This window comes from Aulonocara stuartgranti (assembly GCF_965226115.1).
Source record: "Aulonocara stuartgranti genome assembly, chromosome: 17".
NCBI lineage: Eukaryota > Metazoa > Chordata > Actinopteri > Cichliformes > Cichlidae > Aulonocara > Aulonocara stuartgranti.
The window spans coordinates 39,748,099-39,775,455 of record NC_138953.1 but is presented as its reverse complement, the minus strand read 5'-3'; the positions used below and the strand labels follow the sequence as shown (position 1 = coordinate 39,775,455).

General features: G+C 43.2%; 2 protein-coding genes across 4 annotated transcripts; one reads left to right on the top strand and one right to left on the bottom strand.

The window, feature by feature from the left end:
• The first annotated feature begins 2,157 nt into the window (after positions 1–2,157).
• gtpbp3 (GTP binding protein 3, mitochondrial) lies at positions 2,158–21,277 on the top strand. 3 transcript variants are annotated; one of them, XM_082511568.1, is made up of 12 exons: positions 2,158–2,293; positions 2,441–2,546; positions 2,836–3,110; positions 4,352–4,438; positions 5,159–5,241; positions 6,496–6,615; positions 9,241–9,313; positions 9,950–10,093; positions 13,146–13,311; positions 15,839–15,954; positions 16,144–16,318; positions 16,532–21,277. In XM_082511568.1, exons 2-12 carry the CDS (start codon positions 2,482–2,484, stop codon positions 16,761–16,763), a joined length of 1,536 nt encoding a protein of 511 aa, XP_082367694.1. In that variant the 5' UTR covers positions 2,158–2,293; positions 2,441–2,481; the 3' UTR covers positions 16,764–21,277. The 3 variants fall into 3 exon arrangements, with proteins under 3 accessions (XP_082367694.1, XP_082367693.1, XP_082367692.1); XM_082511567.1 differs by having other exon boundaries at positions 2,158–2,360; positions 16,532–21,276; XM_082511566.1 differs by having other exon boundaries at positions 2,158–2,546; positions 16,532–21,276.
• Positions 21,278–21,321: 44 nt separating this feature from the next.
• plvapb (plasmalemma vesicle associated protein b) lies at positions 21,322–27,080 on the bottom strand. Its single transcript, XM_082510820.1, has 9 exons — positions 26,655–27,080; positions 26,178–26,354; positions 26,015–26,096; positions 25,513–25,714; positions 25,206–25,425; positions 23,067–23,216; positions 22,844–22,900; positions 22,335–22,439; positions 21,322–22,177 (listed from the first exon to the last, which is right to left on the bottom strand). Exons 1-9 carry the CDS (start codon positions 26,853–26,855, stop codon positions 22,169–22,171), a joined length of 1,203 nt encoding a protein of 400 aa, XP_082366946.1. The 5' UTR covers positions 26,856–27,080; the 3' UTR covers positions 21,322–22,168.
• Positions 27,081–27,357: the final 277 nt, after the last annotated feature.

Genomic DNA, 27,357 nt, shown 5'->3' with positions numbered 1-27,357 from the left:
CAAACCCGCACTACGCACGCTGTAGGAATTAAAAGAATCTGTCTGTTAGGATCATTTTATGCATGCATGTAAAAGCGGTTCCTCCATCTCTGAGAGAAGTGTATTTTTATCACCTCGCAGGCTGCAGATCGAGGCCAAAAATAGAATCCAAATGGCTACATTAAAGGAAAACTCATTCAAAATGCATGGTTTTCACAGTGATGACATTACTTCACAGGCAAGATGCCCAATCAGATGATCTGGTGCTTTTAATGTGCACGCCTTTGATAATCCTTTCATAGACTATCACTCTTCTTTGACTATGATGGGAAAACTGAAGAAGCTGTGCAAAAAATATCTTCATGGATTAAATTTTTAGTGACACTTGGGTGTGGCTACCGGTAATATCGCTTCTCAGTCAAACACTCTACAGTAAACACGGCGTGGGGCTGTGTAATGTTTGCTTTGCTGCTTAATAAGCTTGGTCATTCCATCACTGTATCGCTAAGGCCAGTTTACATGGTCACACTGTCTTGAAAAGAGAGCAAAGAGCAGTCCTCCACCCTAAAGAGACACACGGCCCTCAAAATAAATGTTGTTACAGCAGAGCGAGTCAGATGATCCTCTGCAGGTAAAATATGTGCTTTGTCTTAAATTGCTGTGTCTGCCCCTTTTCAACCTGTGGGGGAGTTGCTAAAGCATATGTTAGGAGTGCTTGTGTGTGCAAGGAAGGTGAACACAGCTATCGTTGTAGACAAAGATCATTTCATAACCTGGAATCATAATCGGGGCTGAGAGGTAACTGTCTCTGTTTGGACTGTATTCAGCAGCTGTGAGGTGGCAGCTGTCATGCTCTGTGCACACACTGAGCAGTCTATAAATTATTTAGATCCCAGGTTAAAGATTGCTCCCAGGCCTTGGGCCATGCCTCTTCACCGTGTACACAATCTATCATCTTGGTCGTCCCTCCTGGAGGCCGTGGTTCACTGTGCGGCTACAGAGGCAGGCTGGCAGCCCGCCCCCTCGTATGGCTCAGAAGCATCTCATCTGTGAGCACAAATTCTGCTTACTCACCACTCTCTGGGATGACAGCTGCAAGACGCTGCAGTGGGGCACGCACACACACACACACTGATGCACACAGTCTCTGTTTATATTCTGTTACATGCACGCATTTATGTAGTCAAAGCACTTTGAATCACCTTGTTGTTGAATTGTGCTATACAAATAAACTTACCTTGCCTTGCCTAGTCTATGAAGAACCACAGATCAAAGCACTGTTAGTTTTAATAGACAGAACACAATCTAAACAAATACTGTAAAACTTATCATTTGAAATAAATTAAAAATAGTAGTGCTGTAAGAATAACCCTGTTTGCACTGCTGTTGATTCTCACACACTAAGGAATACTTTCCACCTTGTGCTGAAAAAAGCAAAACTTGACTGCTGATTTGTTTCCTGGTTAACATGTGCATTCTGCATAATGTGCCAGAGGTGTTTCCCCCAGTCTTTGATGATTTGGTAAGTAAATTGGCAGTAAAACAAACTGTGGTCTGTCCTGAACTGAATTTTACATCTTCCTTTTTCATATACTAACCACAAAACAAAGGTGACAGACATGTTGGCACGTACATCACACAAACAGTAGATCCTTTGATAGCAGGTGCATCACTGAGTTAATCATTTGAGTTCATGTAAACATAAGTTTAAAAAAAACAGTAGTGATAAAAAGTGAAACGTTTATAGCCGCAATAAGAACGATATTAGCTACATACACAAAAAGTAAAACATTGGAATTTGCAGCAATGATCGATGTACACCAATGACAGTGTTAATGAACCTTTTTGTGGCCTAAATCACATAAAATCCCTTCATATTAGAGGAAGATTTGTAAATATCACAACACAATTTCAAGTTAAACAAGACAACAAGAGTTATTTTCATGCTTTATTTCATGCAAAGCTACTTTTGTGGGGGGACAAAAGATTACTGTCAAACAGATTCCTTCCACAAAATAACCAACATTTTATATTTTAATGTTTAAATGGATGTATTTGTTTAACGTGATATAAAACAACAAAAAAGGCTGAAAATCAGACCTTTGATCCCGGAACGATCATATTTGAAATAGTCACACGGACCGAATTTTCAGCGTACGATGGGCGTGGCTTGAGATGGATTGACAAGCGTCGAACAAACGGGAGTGCTTAATCTGCTGTCGTTGTGAGAAACGCTAACCAATCGAAATCAAGAGTGGGAGGAGCTACATAAATGTGACTGAAAGATGGGAAGGAAAAGTCACGAGTGGGATGAGTGTGTAAATTATACTTTAATATAACATAAGATAAGACGCAAAAGAGTGAATGTCCGGATTTGGCAGGTAACATTAGCTTCACAGACACTCCGACGTTAACTGAAAAGAAGCAAAGTGGAAATAATGTGTTGGGTGTTGGTCTGTAGGAGAAGCGGCAAATAAATGAAACGTTTGGTGTCTCATACTGATGCTGCCGCTGCGGCCCGTGTGTGGTGGGATATGGAGAGCTGCTGTGCACACAGTCAGGATGAGGTTCGTTCTGTTTCCCGGCCTCTATGTCAAATTCATGTCTTTATTTTTATGGCTGCATTCACAGAAGCAAAATAGTGCTATTAAAATATAGATTTCTTTGGGCACTTTTCATTATTTACCCACTCAAGTTTAATGCTTGTTGTTACACTGACTTAACTTTCAGTGTTGTTTATTTAAGTGCTCATTTATAACTTTGATTTTGAGTTTAAATAATATAATAGAGATATAATAACTGAAAACAAGATGTAGAATATGTTATAGTATGAATCAGTCATTTTCTTATTTCCAGCCGTGGAGCTCCACCCTACAGGCTCTTCTCCTCTACCTGTGATGGAGCCCCAGCTGCACTGGCTGATGCTGACACCATCTTTGCGCTGTCGTCCGGGCACGGCAGGTGCGGGGTGGCAGTGGTACGTGTCAGCGGTCCCGCCTCAGCTACAGCCCTGAGGTGTATGGCTGGGTTCACGCAGCGTCTGCCCCCTCCACGCACCGCCCTGTTACGCAGCATCACAGACCCCCGCTCCACAGAAGTGCTGGACCGTGGGCTCGTCCTGTGGTTTCCAGGTCAGTTCCACTGGACCGTTCTAACATTTTGTTCTTCTCTGTTTTTGTCTGAGAATATGAGGATGTGGATATGTTTTTGTTTAGAAGCACATAAGTTACATCCATGTCCAAAGGTTTATCAGCATGTCCCAGATATGTAGACAGACTCGTACTTAATTATGATAACAAGGAAGTATTCCCTCAGCCAGTGTTATTGTTTTACATATCAGCACACAATATAAAAACGATGTAGTGTTTGCCAGGCAATAAAAGTAGGTAAATACAACCTGAGATGAATAATGCCTTATGATGTATTACACAGTGTTGTTATTCCTCAGGCAGGGACCACACCTTAGTTCTGATTAAACAGTGCTTATTGAAACAGGATGATGGATGGAGCGAGCAAAGATCTTGATTGATGCTGCGGTTTGGGAAAGGCCTCAAAGAGGATCAGCAGTTTCTTCTAAGTCCTGGGTACCAACAAGAGGAGAGGGTGGGTGGGGTTGGGATGCTAAGCCAAAATATAGAAGCAGTGTGTGAAAAACTAACTACGCTCCATGATTCAGGAACTGGTAGAACCCCATTTAGCAGCAATAGCTTGAAGTATTGTTGTGGAGGATTATAGGCTCACTCTCCTTTTCAAATGTGCTTCAGTTCACTGATTGTTAGTGGCTATTTATTAAGCCACAAGACTGTAAAACAAGCCCAAACCTTCATCACTCCATCACTGTGCTGAAGTATTTGTGCTAAGATGCTGTTGGTCTCATCTGCCTAAAGCACATTGTCGCAGAAGGCTTGTGTTTGGCAGATGCAGCCATGCAAACAAAACATGCTAACTGAGTCTGAGACGTAGTTCTTTGTTTAGTTTTTTCCCCCATTTCTCTGAACACGACCTGAGCTTGGACTGACTTTGGTGGAAGGTCTACGCCTGAGAAGTGGAGCATCTGCCTCGAATGTTTTCCACTCGTGAAATAAGGTTTTTCACTGCATTGTTTGGAAATAGCGTGTAGAGGCTAAACGGTGGAAATAGAGCGGTGGCTGCTTTAACGGTGGGACACATTCTCTAAACAACATGACAGAGTTTGGTAAAACCACGTCATTTCTCACTAACCCACAACCATAGCTGCTGTGTTTGATCTAAAACCAGTAATAAATCTTTCCAGCATCTCACGTCCTGCCCATTATTCACTTCAGTTCTCTTTACATATTTAAATAACTAAAGGATGCACAGAGTGTTGTTATTCCTTTGTTTGTTTCATCAGCTCCTCGTAGTTTCTCCGGAGAAGATAGCGTGGAGTTCCATATCCACGGAGGTCCCGCTGTCGTTACTGCTGTCTTACAGGCTCTTGGTAAGATGTGATTCTCAGTATAATGTTTTAAAAAACTTGATATAATTCAATGTGACAAGCAAACATATCCAGACTTGAGATGCAGCCGTCCCTTTGAAGAGCGTTTTGAAGTTTGAGTCTTTGTAGCTTCCTGAGCTCTAAGCCTCCGTAAGTACGATATCTGTTGGAGTCAGGCGGCCATCCATCACTGCGACTTAAAACAGAGAACTGACGCATGCATCGCCGCGTCTGAGATACTTTTAATATGTGCTGTGGCAAGCGTGACAGTCCTCCTGTGCTTGATGTTTTTACTGCAGTTCTCCTGTTGACCTCCCAGGGGGCAGCATTGTACAAAGCAGAGAGTTTATGTGCTGTAAGGTGTTTTTTTCTAAGCAGGGAGGAATATTTAATATTACATTACCTTTGTTTTCAAGGTTCATTCACATAAAATTGTTGCCTTCATTTGGAAACCAAAAACACCGAGCGTGTCGGTGAGATCAGTCGAGTAAAATGTCTGTAATCAGGAGACGGTGACCCACGTTTGGTTTTGCACTCACTATTGTCTCTCCTGATGAGATTTGCAAAGTGTCTGAGAAAACAATGAACCTACTTAACCTGTAGTTGTGCCTGTTTTTGCTCTCTGCGTGAGTCATTGACCTTATGTTTTGTCCTCAGTGTGTGCATTGTGTGCGCACACGTCTCATACATTTCTTCATATTTGTGTTTACGTGTGTTTTTCAGGAAGCGTGCCTGGCTTGAGGCCGGCCGAAGCGGGGGAGTTCACGCGGAGAGCTTTTCAAGCAGGGAAACTCGGTTTAACGGAGGCGAGTGGAGAGGAATGTGTAAAACACATTGTTGTGCATCTAGAGTTATTATAGCGGCTGTTCGGGGATTTCATATGCATGAAATGTAAACAGGGACAACTTCTCCTTTTGCGTATTTTGCCCTTTGGCGATTTTATTTCATTGAGTTGTCTGATATTCCCACATTAATGCAACAACTGGGCCTCTGTAGATGTTTTTTTTAATATACAGCCTGAAGCATTAATAAAAGTCTGTTTGGATTTTCTGTGAAGCATAAAAACTAATATATTAACCTCACACAGGACATTGGATATGAATAACACGTACGAACAATTTAATAAAGTTTTTAACGGACTGTTTTGAGAGGAAAAGTAAAATAGCAGATGAGCCAAACGCTCGCAGGACTTTCAGATAAGATGAGTTTTATTGGTGCTGAAAGGAATTTGGCATCAGTGTCTAAGCTGAGGCAGCGACATCCCTCTCTAAACAGCAGCAGGATGCACTTTCCTGTAGATAACACCTAATGGACATAATAAGGGAAAAACACTTGATGAAACAGCCCGCACCACCTCTGAAAACTGTTGTCAGTGAACACAATTCATTTTAAAATTCGTGTCGGAAAAGATGATGGGACACGTTAAAGTTTGCAGATATGTTTTTTGGAAATCGTGGGCGCCAAAATGGGTTCTGCACGTATCCCAGCAGCCAGACTCTGGGTGCTGAACAGGCCTGAAGACCCACATCTGCGTATTCAATGGGCTGCATTACATATATTTATATACGCCTCAACCAGAAAGGGCTGAGTGGGGGGGGTCAGACGAGTTCAGTGTCTTCGACCAAAAGGTCAAAGGTCAGAGGGCAAGTTTCCTGAAAATCCAGTGACTGCGATAACTTGAAAACAGGTCAATGTAGGATTGTGAAACTGTTGCTAGCACAGGGATGTCTGCTGGGAGGCTGAGGGGAAGCGCTGGGTGTTCCCAATATTTTATACCCTAAAACTCCTGCAGTTTGTGAAAGATGTCGGCTTCATCAAAACCAAAAAATTATTAGTTATGTTGTGTTATGTTAAAAAATAATAACAATGACATTTCTAACTTTTAACATTTGATATGTTGTGTTTAAATACTCTTTGAATGATTTGGAAATTATTGAATTTTTCACTTTATTTTAAACTTTTTGGGAGAAACGTTTGTTATGACAGGAGACAGAAAGGATGTGTACACATTAAACATTCCAGTATAAGGATATATGTAACATATGGTGTGTGATTCATAGGTGGAGGGGCTTGGGGATCTGATCCACGCAGAGACAGAGGCCCAGAGGAGGCAGGCTCTTAGACAGATGTCAGGCGAACTGGGACGCCTGTATCAGGACTGGAGCGACAGACTGAAACGGGTACGTCCTCTGGTAGAAAAGCAGCTGGTTTGAAGAAGTATTTGCCCGTTTTCATGATGTTTTAGTTATTTCTGTGTCACACATACATATTTAATTCATTTACACCTGCCGGACCTGCTGAATCGGGAGAAAATGAAGTAGTATAAAAGATCTGAAAGAGAAACTGCTGAGAAACAAAGTCAGCTTGGAAAGAGTCGCAGAGCATCGTCTTTCAGCTGCGGGGAACAACCCAGGAGTGACCGGCCGACCAAAATTACTCACATCGACGACTCATCCAGGAGGAAGAACATCTAGAGAGCTGCGGGGCTCATGTGGGAAAATAAATTGAGGACCTATCCTGATGAGTCAAAAGCTGGACTTTTTGGAGTATTTGAGGTCATCCACGTCGCCCCAGCCAATCACAGCAGATGGCTCCGCCCCTCCCTGAGCCTGGTTCTGCTGGAGGTTTCTTCCTGTTAAAAGGGAGTTTTTCCTTCCCACTGTCGCCAAAGTGCTTGCTCTGATGTTGTTGGGTTTTCCTCTGTGTGTATTATTGTAGGGTCTACCTTACAATATAAAGCACGTTGAGGCGCCTGTATAAATAAAGCTGAATTGCATTGAATTGAAAAACTGACGCGGCGATTCAGTCAAACCTGGTGGTGGTCGTGTGATGGTCTGGAGCTGAAACCAGGAATTCTGCCGCCTACAAGAAAATCCTAAACTTGCTCCGGTCTTCAGCTGGACTGGACGCAGCAGCTTTGACACCCGGTCTCTCCTCCTCGCGTCTCTGCACAAACAGAAAGCATCTGTTTTAACTCATTCCGAGTTAGCTTGGCACCTGAAACGAGGGGAACTTCTGGAGTTTTCCCAGAAGAAACTCAGGAAAGAACCTGTCCGGACTGTGCTGTAGGTCGGGATTCACTTGCTTCGTACCAACACAATGCATTTTTGTACCTCCAAGACTGCAGTGTTGATGCAGCAACCTATGGGAGTCTGAGGCTTCCTGTTTTCAAGTTGCTGCAGTCCGTGTGTTTCTGTTCAATGCTTGGATTCAAAGGGATAGTCTTTCCAGGGCACATGTACACAAAGTACTTTTAAAATATTAAAGTCAGTTCAGTTTGACCTCGCAGACATGGAATTAAAAGAAAATCATATGAATCCAATCAGCCAGCGTAACAGTTAAACAGAAGGTTTCTAAAGTCTTAATAACTTTTTTAAATGATTGAACTTTTCTCACAGATATGGATAAAATGCTCAGACAGGAGAGTCAGCAGCGGTCGAGTGAGTAACGGCAGCGTTTCCTCGGATCAGTGATGTGATTCACTTTCCAGAGAAAAATAAAAAAACTGTAATTTTTAGCATTCGTGGCATCAGACCTGTGTTAACATTTTTATTTCCTGAGGAAAAGTGTGATATTAGTGAGCAGACAAAGCGGCACATCTGTTTCTGACAACTGTCGTTTTAGAAAAGTGGTTAAAACCTGCTGCAGTGTTTACTGAACGTCTGAAGCATGGCTAACGTTTATCTGAAAATGACCACGGTCGAATAAAAGCATGATACAGTACGTGCAGCGGTATTGTTCTTCTTATCTGTGTGAAGTATCCTGTGTGTGTCATAAATCAGTAGGTGTAGCTCAGGTTGGGAGAAATGAACGCAAATTTAAATCCCAGGTTAGACCGTTTTTGCTCCGATACTGTAGCTCGGTGCCTTATTTTGCTTTATTATTTCTAAAGATTTAAAAAGCAACGATGTTCATTTGTGGTTGAGTTGATGCATGCAGTCCAAAATGATAAAGAAGTCATTGTGAGTCAGGCCCAAAGTTAAAGGACGCTGACGTGTTGCCGTGCGTTGCTGTGCGTTTGTGTAATCCTGACCTGATCGTGGTTTTTGTTGGTGTTTTGCGGAGGCAGCTCACAGGAGAAGGTCGCTGACCGCGGATGAACACTTGAACTCGCTGGATGTGGGCCAAGCCCTTTTGTACTCTGACCTGTTTTGAAAAGCATAAAACGTTGGTCTTTCAATACTTTGGCACCAGACCTGACCAGCCGGTCCAGGTGTTCTCCCCTGAGAAAACCTTCTTAATTTGCTTGTTGGCAGCTGCTGAGCTCGGTTCCCAGAAGCTTTTAAAACACGGCTTTATTTTGGACGCGCATTTCTGAGAAGATTGCTAATAAAAAAGTATCCTATATGTTCATGTTGGTGGAGGTCAAACCTGCATTTGACACTAAACAATGCGGCTTTTTTAACCATAGGTTTCCCACATTTAGAAATTGATTCAACTATGGGAATCTGATGCTTCCTGTTTTTCTGGAGCTATACCGCTATTGTGTTTATGTTCCACAGTGTCAGTGAAGATACTGATCTTGGTGGAAATGCTGAAGCTTTTCTCTATACAGAGCTATTCCTGAGCTTAAATCTGGCAGTGAAGCAAACCTACAGAAAGACTCAGCAAAAGGGATTTATGTTCATATCTGTCGTGTATTTTTCTGGCCTGGTGTCACATTTCATGTAAATAAGCTTTGCAGTAAAAATAGAAAAAGTAGCTTCATTTTTGTAAGACTCCTCCAGAAATGTTATGCTTAAGTCATTGAAGGAGCTGAGCTTTAGCTCCCTGATTTCACCCCTCCCCTCCCTGTGTCTTCACAGTGTTTGGCCCACGTCGAGGCCTTCATAGACTTCAGCGAGGATGAGCTCATTGAGGACGGGGTCTTGAACCGAGGTACCTGTGCACTTTGACCTTTGCGAAACAGCAACAGGGCAGTCATGCTTTGGGGTTTAAAGGGGTTAAAGGGAGAGAGGAGTCCGACTGTTCTTCCTGTTATGAGCTCTAAGTGGCAATTTTTCCGAGGGTCATTTTCTTAGGATGTGTTGAGAGGACGGCCAGAAGGGGAGTTGAGGCATTTCAAAAACAAGCCTACTCCCAGGAAGAGTGCCGTCAGCGGCCCGACTGGGTTTCCTATCCTCTCAGCAGACCTGAGAGGGAGCGACCTCCCCTGTGAGTGTCGCCGGTCGTCTGGCACTGCCAGATTCTTTCATAAGTCTCAAATGTTTTGAGATTTGAGCACAAAGCCTGGGAACGGGTGTTTGTTTTGGTGGTGACTAATGTTGGCTCATGCCACAGAGCGGAAAATAATAATAGACTTAATAATAGACTTTCAAAAATAGGAAAGGTGGTATAAATACTTTGCTTTTCCACCTGCAAAGATTTATCTGACATCGTGTTCATTTTTACCTTCAAAGTGGCCAAAATTTGAGTGAAGTACTTTGTCCATCGAAGAGTTCGAAGAGTTTTAAGGAAAAAGAGGACAGCAATGTATTTTATAATGCCTCTGTGTCTGTGCTGATCCCCTCATAGTGGACGTGTCAGTAAGTGATCTGCAAGCGGAGATTGAGCGACACCTGAAGGACGAGAGACGGGGCGAGCGGCTTCGCAGCGGGGTCCAGGTGGTGATCGCGGGAGCTACGAATGCAGGAAAAAGTAGCCTTCTTAACAAACTCTGTAAGAGAGCCGGAGTCGGACACACCCTCACATACAGCCAAAGGATCAAATTATAATGTACAAAGAATATTTTTAATATATATTTTGATGGCGAATCAGGGAAAAAGATATCTGTCATCTCAGAAGTCAGAGGAAGTCTGTGCTGCGTCCCATCAAGCACAAGAAACCTGGTTTTTCCTTCTCATCAGAAGTTTTTAGCATCTGTTTGAAAAGTGCAAAAGTTTCTGATGGATCGATCCGGCTCATCCAGTGCAGCATCAGGAACGACTTTAGGGAATCGCAGCACATTTGGTGCAAACACCAACGTGGAGTCAGAGACGAGCCGATCACGGCCCAGCGTCACTGAGACCACAGTGAACATGTTTGTGAATGAAAACGTGGACAGCTTGGTTACATTTTATATCCAGAAGTCAACGTTCAGCTTCACTGTGACATCAGCATGGTGATATATTTAAAACCATAATTCAGACTTGGGCTGGGTTTAAATATCGATTTCCTGATTCAAATCATTTTTAGTTTGAATGAAGCGATATCGATTCATTAAATGTATTTTACCAGAAACGCCAGAATCTCAGGTTAAAGCTCACAAAACGATTTAAAACAGCAAATGAGGGCAGCTACACGGATCCACACAAGGATGCAAACACGAGTGTGGACCGTTCACCCGACAGCACGGACACGCCGTCGGGGCTGAAAGTCGACGTCTCAGATTCTGAAGCTGCAGGTTTCGTCACTCTGACCAAAACTGACTGAAGCAGCAAAAGAAGATGAAAACTTCTCGTCATTAATCTCTCTGACTTTGGCTGTTTTGTTTCCACCACGATAAAAGTCTCACTTCCTGCACAGCTCTCTCTCTCAGTGTACTCGGAGACCAGTTTACCATCAAAATCTCTGCTTTCTGCATTATTCACTGATTATTACGCACAAGTCGGCTGTTGTGTTCAGAGCTGTCGGCCTCATTTCTGCTGTTCAATCCAGAGGAAATGTAAACTTTTTAAAATTCTGCCTCTGTAACTTTGCTTCACCTCAGCAGCATCAGGTAACGTTCACATGTTGATTCATGGTTTTCTTCAGTTTTTGATTTACTGCAGAATATTTTTAAGGTCATCTGCTATAAAAAGCCAGGCCTGTGTTTTATCCTCAGTCACACAAAGTTACAGCTCTGATGAAGTGTCAGCTTTGTTTTTATACATAGAAGTCGATGCTCAGCCCTGATTCAGAACCAAAGAGGAGATTGTGACCATGTTTCATATTTGGTTGGATAAAGAGTTGGTGACTTACCTTTGTGCCCAGTTCCTTCAGTTCAATCCTTCATATTCTTCACTAAATGTGAAAGAATAATAATGAAAGGAGTCTGGATGGAAACATAAATGCACCTGAGAGCTTTCACACCTTTACGCTGCAGCTTAAGTCAAAGAGTTTGTTCTAGTTTTTGATTAGACAAAACTTTCACCTTTCGTCTAATCAAAAGGTGAAAGTTTTTAACTTCTGTTTTTCATCCCAGATTTTTGTATGAAAGACGGGAACCTTTATCTCTGTTTTACGCTTGTGCTGGTGCTTCAGGTGACAGTGGAGTCAATCTGTAGTAGGGCTGCCACAAACGATTATTTTGATAGTCGACTAGTCAGCGATTATTTTTTGCGATTAGTCGACTAATCAGATCATCATCCACTGGACATAAAATGTACAGCTTATTGCACCAGCAGCATCTGCTCTTATATAACTATCATTAGCTTACAGCTTGAAGTGTTTAAGGTCTGTGCTAACTAAAAATAAAGACAAGATGATAGTTTATTACATTTTAATGAAATTTGCAGATTGTTTCGGTGAAGTTTAATAAACTCCTTGCTATCTAAAATATAACAGGACACCGGAGTATATTCTGGAGCATCTCACACTTCTGATAATCAGCTGTCTGCTTGACTTTATTCAGCTGTGTAAAAACTATAACTTTAATCTCAGACAAACCGATTTACTCAGGAACAAATAAAACACTGAAAAAAGCCAAACAATAACATTTTAAGTTATCTAAGTGACTCATATATCATGTTTAACCTGAGTAGCGAAAGACGGCGGTGGGTTTGAAAACGATTTGCCAGGAGTTCGGTGTTCTCACGGCTCTAGTGACCTAGCCCCCGGCTAACTATCGAGCTAGTGGGTAACAGACGTCTCCGAAAACGTCGGAGCGCTTTTGAAAATATGTGGTGTCTTGATAAACTGAGCCGATATTTGAGGTTTACACAGCTACATTCTCGCCTGAAAATATGTTAAACGTTTATTTTGTGACCCAGAAAGAATAATAAGAGTAATATTAAAACTAACTAGCTGCCACCATTGTTGGAAGCTGAGCTGGGCCGCGCTATGAATTCTGGGACACAGCTTCTTCTTCTTCGGGGTTTAACGGCAGCTGACATCCTTGTACATGCGGTGCTGCCATCTTCTGTTTCAGTCCGTTATTACACTCTTAAATCCTACTACTCATTCCTGCGTCTTTTGTGATCTTACAAAGCTTCAAACGACGCGTCGACTATTAAATCAGTCGTCGACGATTTTGATAGTCGACGTAATCGTGGCAGCCCTAATCTGTAGAATAAACACTTAAAAGAATAAAAACATTTAAGATTTAAGTAATATTTTCACATTTGTTAGATACGTTTCTGTAGAGTTTAAATGTGCCGCTTCTCTCTAATTATGTATATGTTTGGTGTTTTGTAATATGAGGACATGTTTCCTGACATAATGTCGAACCTTTTAATGTAAGCTCTCCGGTCTTGAAGCTCGGATGTCTTCGTATCAGAGCGATCGGTGTATTTGACAGATGTCAGATAAAGTCCTTCCTGCTATGATTCGTGCTCCGGTGGCTCGAGCTCACACCCAGAAGCACAGATATGTCAGCGTTATTAGACCCGGGAGATTTCTCTGGTTATAAATGATCTGCTGTATTGCAGGTGATGAAATGACCAAATTATTACTTTGAGAAATGCACACAATGCTTGTTTTTTTGTGACAGGCAAGTTTATTCATTAACATTTAAAAACATTTTGTATTCCAGGTCAGAGACCTGCAGCCATTGTGTCTCCCATTGCTGGCACCACCAGAGATGTGGTGGAGACGGCTCTGGACCTCGGTGGGTTCCCCGTCCTCCTGAGTGACACAGCTGGCCTCAGAGACAGCTCGGACCTGGTGGAGAGAGAGGGCGTCCGCCGCGCTCGGGAAAGGTAGCGCATGGAAACCTCTTAAAGTTGGACTTCTGTTGCATTGTTTTGCTTTCATGTTAATAGAAAGAAATGAAGACTGATGTTCGAATACTTGCACAGGACAGGAATGCAAGTGAGTATTTATTGCAAAGTACTGCATTATGTATGATTTAACAGAACATATTGGCCTGCAGACCAATGCGAAGTGACCCTGGAAACAAAGAAAGGAAGAAATAAGTCATTTCTGTAATGTCTGTCCTACCCCAGAGTTTATATTGATGCTAGTTATAAATACACAGTGCAAACACTCTCAGGAGGTTGCATAACGAAGAGTCCCCTTTCCTCGTTGTACCGTCGAGAAGTTTCGTGTGTAGGAGAGATGAACATACAGTATCAGGCCATTCAGCATGACAACACATACATCTCTGCAGTCGGACTCAAAAATAGAAAACAGTATCCGCCGTGATGGAGGTGGCGAAGGCTTTAAAACAAGTTTAGAAGTTCCACATAGAAATGGTAAACTAGTAAAGACATGAGGAATAAATAGCAAACAGAGGAAACATGCAAACAGCACAGAGAATAAAGAAACAGGTCAAGAGTAGAGGCTGGTAGGAGCCCCGAGGAAGCAGGTGAGGCACACAGAAAATCTTCTGTTTGACAATTATAACTTAAAGCTGGTTGCAGTGCATGTATGCCCGCCAAACGAGATAGCGCTGGGCTCTACAGTGTTAACGGAAGCTAAAGCCGAGTCGTTAGTGCCAAGTGTTAATAAAATATCTGCACACCGAGTGTGTTTGATTTAAAGACAGACTTTCTCCCTAATATTAGTTTTAGAAATATTGGAAACAAACCTGAAATCATAGAAGAGATCAAGGTTATCAAGGTCTCAAGCACAGGCTGCGCCACAGCGTACTTAAACCAAAAATGAAGGACACATCCTGAACGGTATTATCTATGACTCATTTGTGCCTCTTTAGGGAGGTGAGGTGGTAGGACGGCAGGAAGTAGGCTTATTTAGACTACAGCAGGTTTTTAAATATATTAGACCAGATCAAACTTGTGTAAACTAGTCGGGCAGATGGCTTCAGGTAGCTGATTCTAACAAGGTTTCAATGTCAGTTCAGTGTGCGAGCTAATGAAAGGGCTAAAACCTTAAAGCTTTCACATTAACTTTACATAAACAGTGTATGTTTCTACACCACATAAAGACAGCTGAGCCCTGTGATGGGCAAAGGTGGGCTTCGGTCCCCCTGCTGTCCTAAACTGAATATGAAGTTAAGATGGATGAATGGAAGGACAGATGGACGGGTGGAGGGACTGATGGAGTGACAGATGAATGGGTGGAAGGATGGAATGAAGTACAGATGCACGGATAAACAGATGGATGGATGGATGGATGGGTGGCTAGTATGTGAGTCAGTGGGACATGAAGGGGCCTGCAGTGAAAGAAGGACCCTCATACTTGCAGGCTGTACTCACTGGTATAGAGTAAAGTGAATACTGAACCTCATACATGTGTCAGCCTTCACAGTACTACGCTGTATTTTTCTTATTCGTCACCTCCCGACTCCCAAAATGAGCACAGTATCAGCTTTGCTGTCACTGCTGGTATAAATCCAGGTGTGTCCAGAGGAATGCCATTTCCAGTGCAAATGCAGTCTCATCCCTTCACTCCTTGTTTAAGTTATGTGCCTGACCTGGTGGCTCTATAGGAAGGGCAGGCAGTTTGTGTTCTGTGGGAAACTGCTTTTGCAGGGAGCAGGAGAAAGGCTCGTGACCTGGGTCACTACAGGAAGGACGTGGTAAGTACAAGCATCCGCCTCCACTCCTGCTGCTACCTCGCAGTGAGACGGATGCAAGGAACCAGTATTTCACGTGAATACCATTTAGAGTGATGGGATGTCCCTGCCAGCTTTTCCGGGCTATAGCTTATAGTTCGTTTGTGAAACAGAACAACAGTCTCTGCTCTGAGATATCTTGGTGCGCAGCCAAGAGCGGGCACAGGTGGTGGGAAACGTGTTTGGGCTTGATGTATTTCCCAACAGTACTGCCATAGATTGTAGAGCATAAAGGAGCTATACTTTATCCTAGAGGAACCACCTGTAGCACAAAAACCACCACAAAAGCAGTTTTGAGTGCCGGTGTTTGTTCGTCTGTGTACAGTGCAAGATACAGATGTGAAGGTCATGGTCGGTGGGGTCTGAACCATAAATCGTCAAAGTAAGAAGTAAGAGGCCCCAGATTATTTTTACTCAGTACTCCTGGTTTGGACTACAACTACTTTCGCCCTTCACCTTCCTTTTGACCTCAGCTATCGCCCATAAAGTGTCCTGACTGCATCTTACGATTTTCACGGAAAAGTTGCCTCAAATAAACACATTTCAGGATCCACGTCTGAAATACTCACGACTGTCCTTGTTGTGGTTACCAGAACACATTCAGCCATGGAAACAAACACGGTGATGAGAAATACCTGCCACGCCATCATTACAGGTCGAGTGTCAGCAGAGGGTTTGTGACTAAAGTGGAGGCTGCTCTGTTTCTCCAGGGTGGAGCAGGCAGATCTGACACTGGTGGTCGTGGACTCTGCTCATCTCCCCTCTGAGGTAGACCGAGCCGCGGCGTTCCTGCGGGAGCACCTGAGGAGTGTGCTGCCTGACACAGGTACCGTGCCATGCGTTTGTCTACTGATGCACCGACTGCATTTTAAAGACGTTTGACTTTCACAGAAAGCCTTGGTGCCTGTAGCTGTCTGCAGTTAGTTAGTTAGAGTCTTAAACACGTGCATGAGGTAACCCCAGGCAGAGACAAATGAGGATCAGTCAAGTTAACTTACCACATCATGTCCTGCAGACAGGTGTCTCCTGGTGTTGAATAAGGCCGATCTGCTGCCTGAGAAGCAGAGACAAAAGCTGGACACGGAGCTGAGGGGTGTCTCTGGTCTCCCTGCTGTCCGTCTGATCTCCTGCCAGACTAACGAGGGACTGAAGGCCTTCCTCACAGTGCTGCACAGCAGTGTCAAGACTCTGTGAGTTTGAGTTTTGTTTTGTTGCCCCAGTGCGAAGGCCAAGTCTCATTTGAATGTCCTCTTGCAGGATGTGTGAGATGGCTGTACAAACTGAACTGATGGCAGGGATCAATCTTAACTGTTTATTTGTTAAGGCAGTCTTCCCAGTGCATCTTTATCTTTGTAGTTCTCCTCCAGAGGCTCTTCACATTCGCTGATTAACTTCCTCTGTAGGTGTGGCGACCCTCTGTTCGGTGCCCCCACCCTGACACAGGCTCGCCACCGGGCCCACCTGCAGCGGTGCGCGGCGGCTCTGGCTCAGTATCAGCGGTACCGTGACACTGACCTCGCTCTGGCAGCCGAAGGTGTCCGTTTAGCTGTCACCAGCCTGGGCCGGATCACTGGACGGGTCGGCGCAGAGGAGATCCTGGACATCATCTTCAAAGACTTCTGCATTGGAAAATAAAAGAGTGAAAAACTGACAGATATGCGATCGCCGGCTGCTCTGAGAGGAAAATCGCATTCCTACAGTCTCACGGTGTCAGAAAACAGGACTGAAAGGACACCGCTGGGCGCTGAGCCAGGCGTCGACACACAGCTGAAAGAAAAAACTCTGTGTTCTTGGCCGCTGAACGCGTGCGCTCCCAGGACGCTAAAATGTTTTCTGTTGATGCTTTTTATCAGCCAAAATAGTTTGAGCATGATGACAGGTGCCTCAAAGGCCCAATATACCGAACAAGTGTTTGGCAAGCCTTGAGTCGTAATTTGAAAATAGATGTCGAAATCCTTTGAAGATCGGCCTCCTGGGCTGCAACACAACAGCCCAGATCTTTCAAATATAACCTGCAAGGTCATGGACTGAAGGTTTGGGTGTTTACTTGTACCGCAGGAACATGACTTATTTTTTTTACTTTGCGCCTTTATTACATTTATTTATTTTCCAAAAAAGAACTAATACTAATCAGAATGATTGTGTCGCTTTGTTACATGTTGCTGTGTTACGTTACTTTGGACCCTTAAATAAATGAGATCGTGTGTATTTTTGTAACAAATAAAAATTCTCTTTAAAGATACACAGAAGCTACGTTCTTGTTTTTTTGCTGAAGATAAAACAGTGAACTAAAAATACTCGGTGCCCTCTTTGAGTCACTAATAATAAAAATAATAATATAAACCACGGTGCACGGTGGTTAGCACTGTTGCCGCACAGCAAGAAGGTCCTGAGTTCAATTCCAACATCAGGCCGGGGTCTTTCTGTGTGGAGTTTGCATGTTCTCCCCGTGTTTGCGTGGGTTCCCTCTGGGTACTCCGGCTTCCTCCCACCGTCCAAAGACATGCAGCTTGTGGGGATAGGTTAATTGGATAACCCAAATTGTCACTAGGTGTGAATGTGCAAATGAATGTGAGTGTGAATGGTTGTCTGTCCCTGTGTGTTGACCCTGCGACAGACTGGCGACCTGTCCAGGGTGTATCCCGCCTCTCGCCCTATGACAGCTGGGATAGGCTCCAGCGCCCCCCGCGACCCTGAAAAGGATAAGCGGAAGTGAATGGATGGATGGATGGAATAATATAAACCCATCAGCTACTCGTTAACAGTACAAAATTAGCCTCCCTCATGCTATTAAACATCAAGGGATTTTTACAGCTTTTCAAAACATATTACTACATATTACATAATAAACAAATATAACACACACCAATGAGTTAGACTGCAGGAATGTCTTAAAGATATAAAGACCTGGATGGCCTCTAACTTTCTGCTGTTTTGGCTTCCTGTTAAATCCAGAATTCAAAATCCTGCTGCTCACATACAAGGTCTTAAATAATCAGGCCCCATCTCATCTTAATGACCTTGTAGTACCATATCACCCTATTAGAGCACTTCGCTCTCGCTCTGCAGGCCTACTTGTTGTTCCTAGAGTATTTAAAAGTAGAATGGGAGGCAGAGCCTTCAGTTTTCAGGCCCCTCTTCTGTGGAACCAGCTTCCAGTTTGGATTCAGGAGACAGACACTATCTCTACTTTCAAGATCAGGCTTCAAACTTTCCTTTTTGCTAAAGCATATAGTTAGGGCTGGACCAGGTGACCCTGAATCCTCCCTTAGTTATGCTGCAGCAGACGTAGGCTGCCGGGGGATTCCCATGATGCACTGGGTGTTTCTTCTTCACTCGCTATGTGTTAACAGACCTCTCTGCACTGAATCATATCTGTTATTAACCTCTGTCTCTCTTCCACAGCATGTCTTTATCCTGTCTTCCTTCTCTCACACCAACCAATCACAGCAGATGGCCCCGCCCCTCCTGGTTCTGCTGAAGTTTTCTTCCTGTTAAAAGGGAGTTTTTCCTTCCCACTGTCGCCAAAGTGCTGCTCATAGGGGGTCATATGATTGTTGGGCTTTTCTCTGTATGTATTATTGTAGGGTTTACTGTACAATATAAAGCACGGCTGTATAAATAAAATTGATTTGTGTAGAAAAGCGATTTAAGTGACTTTGACCATGGTGTGATCGTTGGTGCTAAATGGGCTGCTGAACTATTACAGACCACATCCACAAAATTGTCTTAACGCACTTTGTGCCCCTTAGTATCAGATGAGCATTGTCCAAACACCACAGCCTACCTGAGCACCGTCCGTCCCTTTATGACCACAGGTCTGCAGGGGTGGCATGTCACAAAGCTCGGATCATCCCGGACTGGTTTCTTGAACATGACGGTGAGTTCATTGTACTGGGATGACTTCCACACTCCATTGCATCACTGGTGAAACAGGAATGTGTCGCTCAGCGATGATTTGAATTAATCTTTATTACACAAGTTTAAAGGTGCACGGACGTGTTACAGTAGAGAAGTAAAGGCGAAGAACAGATTGCACGAATCGCATGCTTTAACCTTCTTCATTATGCATTACATATATTCCTGTCTGTTCCTACAGAGACTGGCTTAGTGTTGTCTAAAGCCAGCGTTCCCTTTGTTAGACACATTCTTGTTGGCACTGCTTTCTGTGCCCTTTGTTTCCCTGTCAGTTTAGCCTTGATCAAATATTTATGTTTCCACGCTGAACTCCTCACCCTTCTTCCCCAGTTGGTGTCTTCTTGCCCCGTCTCTGACGACATTTGCACCTCTGTTACCCAGCACCACCGCTGCCTTTCTGCCTTTTCTGCGTCTCTGGCGTCTGGCTGTGCTATCTGACCTTTCCTCTTCCTGTGCTGCTCTGTCACCCTTTTTGTTGACTTTCATGTTCTGCGTTGATTAATTGCAAAACAAGGGAAGTGTAAACTAAAAGTGGGGCTTGTTGTCAGACAAATTAGTGGTAGTAAATTCTGGAGCTTTGTCTTTGAAGCCCTGCCCGTGTGCGATGGCCTCCGGGTCACTGTGTTTACTACAGCTGTGAAAGTCGGATGTTTTGTATATCAGTACGAAAGGTGTACTTCTTTGGGACCTCACAACGCTAATGGTGCCGCTCTGTGAAAGCTCAGTGGTTGTTGTCAATTTTATGTGTCCTGTTGATATTTTATCTACAAATTCATGATTCCCAGAAGAATAATTGCGCTGACGTCCTGCACCACTGTAGTGCTGATGGCTTGGATCTGCATTCATGCTTCGTAAGAACCAAAAAATGTAATTTTAATTCTTTTTATATGGAGGGTATATGACAGAGATCTGTGACAGTAAAAGCGCAGCTCTGGATATTCTCGTCCATCAGTGCCTCGTGTTGACTAAACCTGAGGTGTTTTATTTTAGCTGAATCATCACGATTGCAAATATCAGTGCCCTGAGTTATAACAATGTAGTTAAACAAATTCAACATGATAACATGTCCTCATAATCATCAGTCTGCACACGAATGGGAAAAAGAGATGACGCATAAGCTTAACCTCATCGTCACAGTTTGGTCCATATGTGACTGATGATGGGTACTTTTAGCTTCCTGTAGGTTTGATTAATGACTGTCTGCTCCGCTGCAGCCAGGTCCACCCTGCACGCATTTTACTTAAACCAGTGTGAGTGCATTCGTAGCTATACACGGCACTGGAAACACTTGATGCGAAACAAAGGATTTCCTGAAAACAGGAGGCAGACCAGCTCACCTGTAACACACACATCCTTGTGTACAGCGAGTCTGGGAGATAATCCTGGTTTGTTTCTTATGTAATATGGAAACGAACTCAAATATTTGTTCTGTCTGGCCTTATTTCTTCCACTTCTGACGCAAGTTTGTCACAAAATGAAACTAAAACAAATCCTCGGGATTTATAAGACAGAACAGAAAAACTTTGTTGAGATGGAGCCGGTCAAAGGTCACCATGATCCCGTTCTTGTGAATGCAGAACACCTGGAGGAAATATCTTTAAATTTAGCACAATTATTGCATCAGATTCGGGAATAAACTGAGTAGAATTTGTTGGTCAAAGGTTAAACATCTTCTGTGACTTCACACAAACTTAAATGAGGACACAACCTGTTAGATAATCGTGCAAATGATAGAAAACGTGCACTGGTGTCTAACAGGATAAAAGAAGTGATGCTATTATCTACACAAATAGGCAAAGATGTTCTGCAAAAACGCTTTTGTGTCTGAACTTAAACACCGTGTTCACTAATCAACGAGGAGGCGGTGACCGTCTCAGTGTTAATGCTCACGCACAAAATCCCTTCATAGGCTTCATAGGACACGAGTCTGGCTTAGAACCCACGGACACCAGTGCTGCGTGTCCTTCGTTAACGTGCTGTGCCAGGCCGTCGCTGCAGCCGCCTCAGCTGCTGCTTGTTTGTGGGTCTCTCAGCGTTTGGTTTTTGCATTTAAAAAGCGTGTTTTTGTGAGTTCAGGCTGTGACGTGCATTTGGACCTCAAAGAATTATTACCGCGACACAAGCTTCACCTCTGAAATGAAAGAACACGTGTGTGAAACTGGTTGTCAGTCACCTGCAGCTTTGAGTTTCTGAGGATGTTTGTATAACGATGTAACTTTTGTTTAACCCTGTAAAGCTGAACGTCTGGTAAAATAAAAACAAAACTGCATAACTGTTAACATCAAATGGTTGTTTATTCTTTTATTAAATATACAGTATTTACATGAATAGTAGCCATGAAACAGTCTTCAGTCAGAAGTTGAAAACACTGCAAATAACACGACTTTTCACTGTGTTTCTGTTGTTTTCCTGACATCTTTTTCATGTCCAAACGGATCCACAATAATCATAAAAGCAGGCTTCTGTTTCCTGCCACAGACCGGACGTGCTCAGCCTGCTTATGACGAGAAAAGGAAGCAGTAAAGCCTGAAAACAGCACCGAAACTGGGACAGTTCATGAAGACTCAGCTGTTTTTCTTTCTTTTCTTTAAGCTGATCATCAAAACAAAGTGTTTTCAGTCAAATTCATGATTCCTCTTTTTGACATCCAGTGTTTACGACTTCGAGCGACTCGGCTGACGTGACCACGTGTTTATGACTTAATGGACGTCTGTACTGTCATCCAGGCTACGTTAGCATCTCGCCACTGGGACACTTAACAGTTGCTATTTTAAGACTAGTCTGTTTCTCACAGCCCAGTGAGCAGCTGTTGTCTGAGTCTTTGTTACATTTTTAATGTCAGCGGGACGAAATTTCATCGTCAGCAAACAAAAGTATTTTTCCAGAGTCAGTTTTTCTACCTGCACAGAGAGACACACAAAAGGACACATGCACACCTACTTCTTACATTTACCTGGGTACAATGCTTCAGAGCAGAAGTTCAAAAACACACGATGCAGTTACTATATGGAGGCAAAGCATCTGCACACTCTAGTATATACACAGGCTTTAAAAAACAACGTCCTGAGCGCTGTGGGCTGGATTTGCCTCTCTCCTCTCTCTGACCACCAGGACGCATTATTTCATTTCACCTGGAAGATAAAACATCAAAAAATTGTAAGCAAAGTAAGCTGGACGTGTAAAGGTCTCATCCCTGCTCAGCATCAGTATTTTATCATTGTCACAGGGATGATATCTGCAGGCTGATGAAGCTTCGAGCTCGCAGTCAACAGCAATCTGAAGGCTTACCGTTGGAGCTTTGAAGATGCCTGTTATTCCTACAGAAGTCCAGTTAGTTGGAGTGTGTCTGCCCTGCAGCGAGGACGCCTGAAAGCCTGCAGGTTTAGCGCCGGGCTGCAAAACAAAGGTCATTTAACGTTAGACACAGTCAGAACATTAGTGCATCTTTCTTTTGTCATCTCGCTTCTCCATCCGCCCTGCAGCTGCTGCAGATTCTCAGATTCCTGTCCAATTCCCCCTCACCACCTCACCTCTGCACTGACGTCTATGTAATCACCAGATCTGCTGTGATTTCACAGCTCAGAGGTGGATGACACTCCGAGAAGGATGTGACATGATTACATCTCTGCTTTTGGGGATAAATAATAATTCCGATTGGAGGGAAATCGAATCTTCATCAGCTGAGATTCAAGACTGAGTCAAATGTAAATACAATAAGTGAACATCTGTCCCGAGTCCTAATCAAGCTCTCGTTCTGTGACAGAGTATTAGTTTGTTTATTTGTTCGTGTCTTTTACCTTCATATTGGACAGTTGTTGTCTCAGTTCTTCCTTCTCCTGCAGTAATTTCTCAACCTGTGGAAAGTACACACGGTGTAAGTCAAACAGTGTTTGTGTCGAATATGAAACTGCAGGATTTGCACTCTTAGAAAAGCAGATAAAACAGGAGTAGATGAACATTTGCATTTGCTTTGTAACGACACAGTGGCTCCCGCTTCCCGTCCACCCAGATCTGATTTACCTTATCATCATGAGCTTTTTGTGCGATCTGCGACTGTTTGGACGTTTTTTCAACAAACTCTGAGTGATTGCGTTGACACTCCTCGAAGTCGGAGATTAAGTGTTTGTTTTTCACTTCCAGCTGACTGGACTTTTCTTGAATTTCAGACACCTGAGAGCAAAACAACACAATTTTATTTTAATCTTGGACAACATATGAGTAGATAGAATTTTGTTTTGCTTTCCCTGCTGCAATTTTGAGTAAAAACATGAAAAATATCAAAATATTTATGACGTTTCGAACGTTTTTAAGCTGTTTTGAGAACTTTGACCCGACACTTTGAAGGCGTCCGAGGCTCATTTTAAAGTGCTGCATCAGCAGAGACACATACTTCACGTCTGCTTTACCCTGGCACTGCCTCACAGGACATCTGTCTCTTTAGCTGCATTTATCAGCAATGATACAATGCAGAGACTTCCTCCCTTGAGAAAGCGGTTTCCCACTCAGATTGTACTCTGGGATGTTCCACAGAATTAACTTCTTCAGGGAGAGTTCAAAAGTTTAAAGGCTGAAAGTCTGACCTGAAAATAAACACGTCCTCTCCCTCAAGTAGTTAATTTACTGAAGCAAACCTCTTTTATGCAGGCATCTCTCTGCCACGTTATATCTCACTATATTTTTTATTATTATTATTAACCTTTATTTAACCAGGAAAAGTCCCATTGAGATTAAAAACCTCTTTTTCAAGGGAGTCCTGGCCAAGAGGCGACAACACGTTGAAATTACAAAGTTACATACATATTATAAATAACAATTACATTTTAAAAACATTTTTCTCTGGCTCTCTCAAGCTGGACTTAAAAGCATTTAATGAAATAAGATCTGCTATCTTCCAGTCTTTTTGCATCATGTTCCATGTAAAAGGGGCAGCATAAGTAAAAGCCCTCTTTCCCAGTTCAGTTCTGGCAAATGGAACATTGAGCAATAAAAGATCGCTTGAACGCAGGCTGTAAGAAACAGTACTTCTCCGTGTGAGCAGATCGCAAATGTAGGTGGGCATTTGTCCAAGCAGGGCCTTGTAAATAAAGATGCACCAGTGAGCAAACCTCCTGGAGGACAACGAAGGCCATCCCACTCGAGCGTACAGATCACAACAATGGGTCAAGGCCCTACAGTTTGTAATAAACCGTAAGGAGGCATGATAAACTGAGTCAATCTTATGAAGACACTGGGCGGAAGCATTCATGTACAGCAGATCACCATAATCTAAAACAGATAAAAATGTAGCATTTACAAGACGCTTTTTTGTCTCAAAAGAAAAGCAAAATTTGTTTCGAAAGAAAAATCCTAATTTTAGTTTGAGTTTTTTCACAAGATTGTCTATGTGAGGTTTAAAGGTCAGAGAATCATCAATTAAAAAGCCAAGATATTTATACGTGTGCACCACTTCTATGAGGTTTCCCTCAAGAGTGGACACCAAGGGGACAGTTTGAGGAAATCTCTTCATGTTTGAAAACAACATTAGCTTTGTCTTTTCAGCATTGAGAACCAATTTCAGCTCCAGAAGTGTGTGCTGAACCACGTCAAAAGCTTTCTGCAACGATTCTATTGCCTTTTCAAAGTTTGAGCCAAAAGAATAAATAACTGTGTCATCAGCATAAAAATGCATACTAGCATTGAACACATTTTGTCCCAAATCATTTATATACATGATGAACAGCAGAGGTCCTAAAATTGAACCCTGTGGCACCCCAGTGTGAATATTCAAAAGTTCTGAGCACAGATTTTCACATTTAATGCATTGAGTCCTGTCACTCAAATAATTAGTAAACCAGGAGACGACATGTCTAGACAGCCCCAAAGAAAGAAGCCTATGCTTCAAAATGGCGTGATCCACAGTGTTGAAAGCTTTTGACAGGTCGATAAAGAGAGAAGCACAGTGCTGTTTTTTATCAAGAGCAACAAGTATGTCATTTATCACTTTTATTCTGACCTTTCAGAATAAAATGAGAACTGAAATCCCGATTGCCTATCACCCCTTCTTTAAAAACAAAAACAGATCTGGTTGATTGTCTGATCTGATGCATCTCTGAGTTGGCAGCAGCTGCACCAAAGAGTGATTTGAAAGTATTAAAAATGGCATTAAAAATGTTAAATTACCATTTTCCCCACATTGTCGAGATAAACCTGGAACTTGTTCTCCACGTCTCTGGACAGGTTCGTGCAGCTGTTTTTGATCTTGTCCATGTGCTCCCGCTGGCTGCTGCAGGTGAGGTGAAAGGTGAGCTGGTGAGGAAACAGTTTGTTAATCCGGTCCAAGAATTCTCTGGTCACCGTCGTGATGCCTTCTAGAGAATTTGCAAAGTCCTCTTTGCACTTGCTGGTGGAGGCAGAAAGAATAAAATAAAACGCTTTAACTTTGCTTATTTTTCAGGTTGTTTCAGTCGCACACGCCACACACACCTACCTGGTGTACAAGGCGTGCTGCTCCCTGAGAAAGGTGTTGTCGCGCCGCAGCTCCACCACCTCGTCGTTGAGGCGCGTTCGGTCTTTGACGGCTGTGTCTAACTCATCCCGCAGATTCTGCACCATCTGGGTGAAGTTTGAGTTGACGACGTCCAGCTTGGCCTCCTGCTGATCGTAGAGTCTCTTCAGATTACTCAGCTCGCCTGGAGGATTCAGACAGAAACTGTCAGAAAGCGACGATTTCACTCTTATTAAGGCCAACTGCAATAATGCTAATTAAGGCTTAACGCATCATTTATTAATGCTTCAGAGTTATTAGATAACGAGTTTCCAGATGGTTTGCAACATGTTTAACTGTTTGGGCAGATCGAGATCCACCTCCGCAGCATCAAGACTCTTTTAACTGTTCAACTTCAGAGTGACGTCTGCAGACACTGTTTGTGTTTCATGTTTGATGAGACGATAAATGCCTGAGAAGAAGAAGATGGCACTGAGGTACATACTGCTCGTGCTGCTTCTAGTGATATGGGGCTGTATCGGAGGGAGGGGGCGCCGTGCTAGGTTCAGTAACCTGTTGCAGTCCTCCTGTGAAGAAAACACACACAAAGACATTTGATTCACGATTATATTTTCTTGCACTGGTGACCAACGGGGAAGTGAACTTACAGACTTTTTCTTCAGATCCTGCTCCGTCTTGTTGGCATCAATCTGCTGCTTCGCCATCTCTTTCTCCAGAGCTGCTCTCTCCTCAGCGCGAGCCTTCAGCTGAGCTTCCAGCTTACTTTTCTCCTTCCTCAGCTCGATGTTGTTGTCACTCAGTTTATTGAAGCCCAGCTCCAGCTCCTGCAGGATAACAGCACTCAGCATCAAAGCCATGCTTCTTACAGCTCTACACATGATGGTAGAACAACTGGGAAATCACGTAAAATACTAAAATAATTAGAATTAAAATATTTACAGTGAAAAAAAAACACATTAATGGTTTCTGAACATGACATCACTGAAATCTAAGAAAACCTCTCAGAAAATAATCCTACTAATAAGCTGTTGTATTGTTATTCAAGGTGGGCCGGGACATTCAAATGTCTTTAAAATATTTGAATGCTTCAGTTTAATAAACCAAACTTAGACCAGCTCACTGACCTTGACCCTTTTATCTGCTGCAGTCTTCTCCGGCTGTCCGTAGATGACAAAAAGCACCAAGCTGACGATGATGAGCGACTGGATGAGAGAAGAAAAGAGGAAGACGATCCTCATGTAGTAGCCGCAGCTCTTCGCTTTGGACTTGTTCAGGTGCCTTACCCCTGGGCTCAGTTTGGCCCGAGAGTAGCTGGAGCTGTACATGACTGACTACAGAGAAATTATTTGTCCATAAAGAAAATCCGCAAGTATTCCCCCTGGAAGATGGAAGAAGTCGAGCGTGCAGTGAGGTGATGGTTTCCCGGACTTCTGCTCACCTTTTACAGCTCTGCAGCCCTGCCGACGTGAAGAAGCAGACAGGCACAAGTGGCAGGCAATGATGGACGTAAACAATGACCCTTAGGTGTCCAGAAGGGTCATGTTTATAATTGGTGCTAGAGGCACACTTCCTGCCCATCCCAGCCCAACCTCTCCTGCCTCTTCCCCTCCTGTCCCTAATCAGCCTGTGTCGCAGGACAGCCTCCTGCTGCAAAGCTGCCCAAGTTATCAGAAACTTTCCATGGAACGTTTGAAACAAAAATAAGTTGGTGTGATGGGAATTAGATTTAAAGATCTTCAAGACATAAATACATTTAAAGCTTTTCAACAAAAACTGTAAGAAAACCGTCAGTTCTAACAAAATGTGCTCACGCTGCCTAAAGAAGTC